At 37.1% G+C, this 3,146-nt stretch overlaps 1 protein-coding gene across 1 annotated transcript; it reads right to left on the bottom strand.

Moving 5' to 3' along the window:
• Nucleotides 1–3,146, bottom strand: LOC128317250 (uncharacterized). The gene is made up of 6 exons (XM_053228469.1): nt 3,055–3,146; nt 2,697–2,854; nt 2,119–2,187; nt 1,670–1,807; nt 1,468–1,524; nt 1–1,188 (listed from the first exon to the last, which is right to left on the bottom strand). Exons 1-6 carry the CDS (start codon nt 3,144–3,146, stop codon nt 968–970), a joined length of 735 nt encoding a protein of 244 aa, XP_053084444.1. The 3' UTR covers nt 1–967.

Raw genomic sequence — 3,146 nt, forward strand, 5'->3', positions numbered from 1 at the left:
CTATACACTTGCTATGTACACAATGACTTTTACACCATAAGTAGTACACTACATGTCTCCAACAGGGAGCGATTTGGGATGTAACTGGTGTTATATGACCATATAGGACACAGAAAGATAACGGAACACATCAAGTCAATTGTCAATACCACTGCACACCACACTTTACAAAGCTGCATCAGACATTTTATATTTTTGGAATGCTATACTTACTGCTGCTCCAGATATACTTATTGCTGCTACAGATAAACTTACTACTGCTACAGATATACTTATTGCTGGTACAGATATACTTATTGCTGCTACAGATAAACTTACTACTGCTACAGATATACTTACTGCTGGTACAGATATACTTATTGCTGCTACACTACTATACTAAATAGTTTACAGTTTACAGCCCATATATTATGTAATATTGTTAGCCCATTCTGTCTGATTGTGATATCCATGCCCATATAGATGGGTCTTCTGATTCTACTTATAATTTTAGATTGGGGGAGAGTTATGCACCTTTCAAAATATAAAATCATGGGGTTCCATACTGAATAAAAATGTTTAGTAGATCCTCAAAGTGAATATTTAATTTTCTCCAATTTCAAAAGCATCATCACACGCTAAGCCAGAGTGAAACTGATGGTGGTTTGCTTGATTTCCAATCAAGTAATATTCTTCTTCGGGCCAAAAACCAGCAAAGGCATAAGCGTCCATTTTTAAAAATAATTTTAATAATTGGATTGGGGAATAGGGGTGGTGGTAGGGTTAGGCTTAAGGTTAGGATGGGGGCTTGGCGGGGGTGTTTTGTGTGTGTGTGTTTGTGTGTGTTTGTTTGTTCATTGGGTTTTCTGTGTATGCGTGTTTGTGTGCATTGGTTTTGTGTGTGTATATGTGTGTTAGTGTGTGCATTGGGTTTAGAGTGTGTGTGTGTGTGTGTGTGTGTGTGTGTGTGTGTGTGCTGTTCAACAGATCAGGCTCCAGCATGTGATGGTGTGTCTTGAGTTGATCTTCTCGGGATTCTCCTGTCTCTCCGGTCCCAGTGAGCAGGTCCTCTCCACCCTGACTCGCAGGCTCCGTCACGGTGTGTCCAGACATGTGACTGTGTCTGTGGCTTTCTTTGTGTCTGTCTTTTATGTTGGTCTCTTGATGCTTTGGCGTCCATCAGCTCTTTCCTCCCTCCATTCTGTTCAGCTGTGGGACAGAATTAGAGAAATTACTATGCAAGTCTTTTTCCGCCTTCACCATGTGTTTGTCTGCTTTGACATACATAAACATGAACAGCTATCCAGATGTGTACTATAGTCTTGGAACAAAAAGCTCAGGGTGTAAAAAGAACTACAGCTGCAATAAATAGACAAAATATTATTGTACACATTCGAATAATGCACCTATTGTCAGAGTATTTGATGATTGGAGGGATTCTGTGAAACGTAAAGAGGTATGTAAGTGCGAGTGATTGCTCCTACTCACCCAGAGGTGTGCTGTTCATTGTTTCTGCATCTTCTGGTGGTCTTTCTATGGCCTCAGCTGCAGATCGTCCGGACAAAAGTCACATGATTCACAAATAAAACTTGATACAATGTCTAGATTCTTTGTTTAACACGAACTGAACTAATATCAGCAGTTGTTCAGTTACATTACTGACATAATGACGTGATATTAATATTAATACCTGCTTTGTTGTCCTGGAACTTTTTGTAATTTATCTTTCTTCCTTTGCCTCGTGTCCCTCTCCTGGTCCTTTTCTTTTTCTCGTTTCCATTCCCAGTGTTTTCAACAGGCCCGTCTGTATTATTGCCGTTTACTTGATCTTTAGGAAATAATGTATAATGTCACAATCATAAATAATATTATTATTTCTACTTTACTGAACATTTTCATAATTACAATTTTCACTTATAAATATTTTTACAAATTATGTATAGTTTCATCCAGTTTACCGTCCACTAGCTGTACTGCAGCCTCAGCTTTTAATTAATTAATTAACTTATGTACTTATTTGTTTGTTTGTTTGTTTGTGTGTGTGTGTGTTTATTTGAGTAGTTTATTTTTGGAGGTATTGTGTGAAATTTATTTTACAGTTAAAGAGGTATATCAGTGTGAGTGCTTGCTCCTACTCACCCAGAGATGTGCTATTCTCTGTTTCAGCCTCTTCTGGATTTCTTTCTTGAGCTTCAGCCTCAACTTCTTCTGAAAAAAGTCACATTATTCACAATTAAAACTTTAGATTCTATTAAATGAGGCTGAGCAAGTGTTTCACTTCAATTCTTAATTTATTTTAATTTAATATCAGCAGTTCTCCAGGTACATTACTAACATCATGAGATGATATTAATATTAATAACCGCTTCATCCCGGTAAATATCTATGAGTTATTTAATGCCACAGGAACTAAAAATTCATTTAATTTACAAAAGCCTATTAAATACAACAATCTTTTACAGTGTTTCTGTTTAGGGATTCAGTGCTTAAGAAGTGATATATGAGTAGTAGATATGGAGAACTATGCATTAAGTCCAGTATTAATGGAATCTGTTGCTGAGCTGATTGACCTGTAACATCAATATCAGTTGGGGTTTTATTTAGCTGTTATAACAAAAAAAAGTTTTCTTACATTATTATAGTGCACTTTATCAATTTATCTTTAAATGTGTAATACAAATGCTGTTTCTTCATTGGAAGTTAATTTCTTTACTTACCCAGAGGCAGGTTGTTCTTGTCCCTTGTCTCCTCCAGGAGGACGGTGAGGAAACCATTAAAGGCTTCAGCCTCAGCTTCAGCGTTGGCACTCGTCACGATCTCCCCACTTTCTCCTGCTGTAAAAAAAATTCCATTTAAAACTTTAAATTTTCTAACTCTAGTTTAAGTTCAAATATTTTGAACATTATAGCATCTTGTTAAGAACATAGGGTCAGTAGACATGGAGTATTACGTGTTATTAATACGAGTTAATTGTGTTCATCACCACGGCAACATTAATATGAGGCTTTTTGCAGTTATTGTTTTGCATTTTGTCTGAAATTTGTCTGAGATTATATTTTTTGCTCACCCAGAGACTGGCCAGAAGTTTCCTCTGCCTGATCCAGGAAGACGTTCTGGAGCTGGTCGATGGCTTCAGTCTCCACCCCATCATCCACCTCCTTTAGCAT

The sequence above is a fragment of the Pangasianodon hypophthalmus genome, chromosome 2 (assembly GCF_027358585.1).
Source record: "Pangasianodon hypophthalmus isolate fPanHyp1 chromosome 2, fPanHyp1.pri, whole genome shotgun sequence".
NCBI lineage: Eukaryota > Metazoa > Chordata > Actinopteri > Siluriformes > Pangasiidae > Pangasianodon > Pangasianodon hypophthalmus.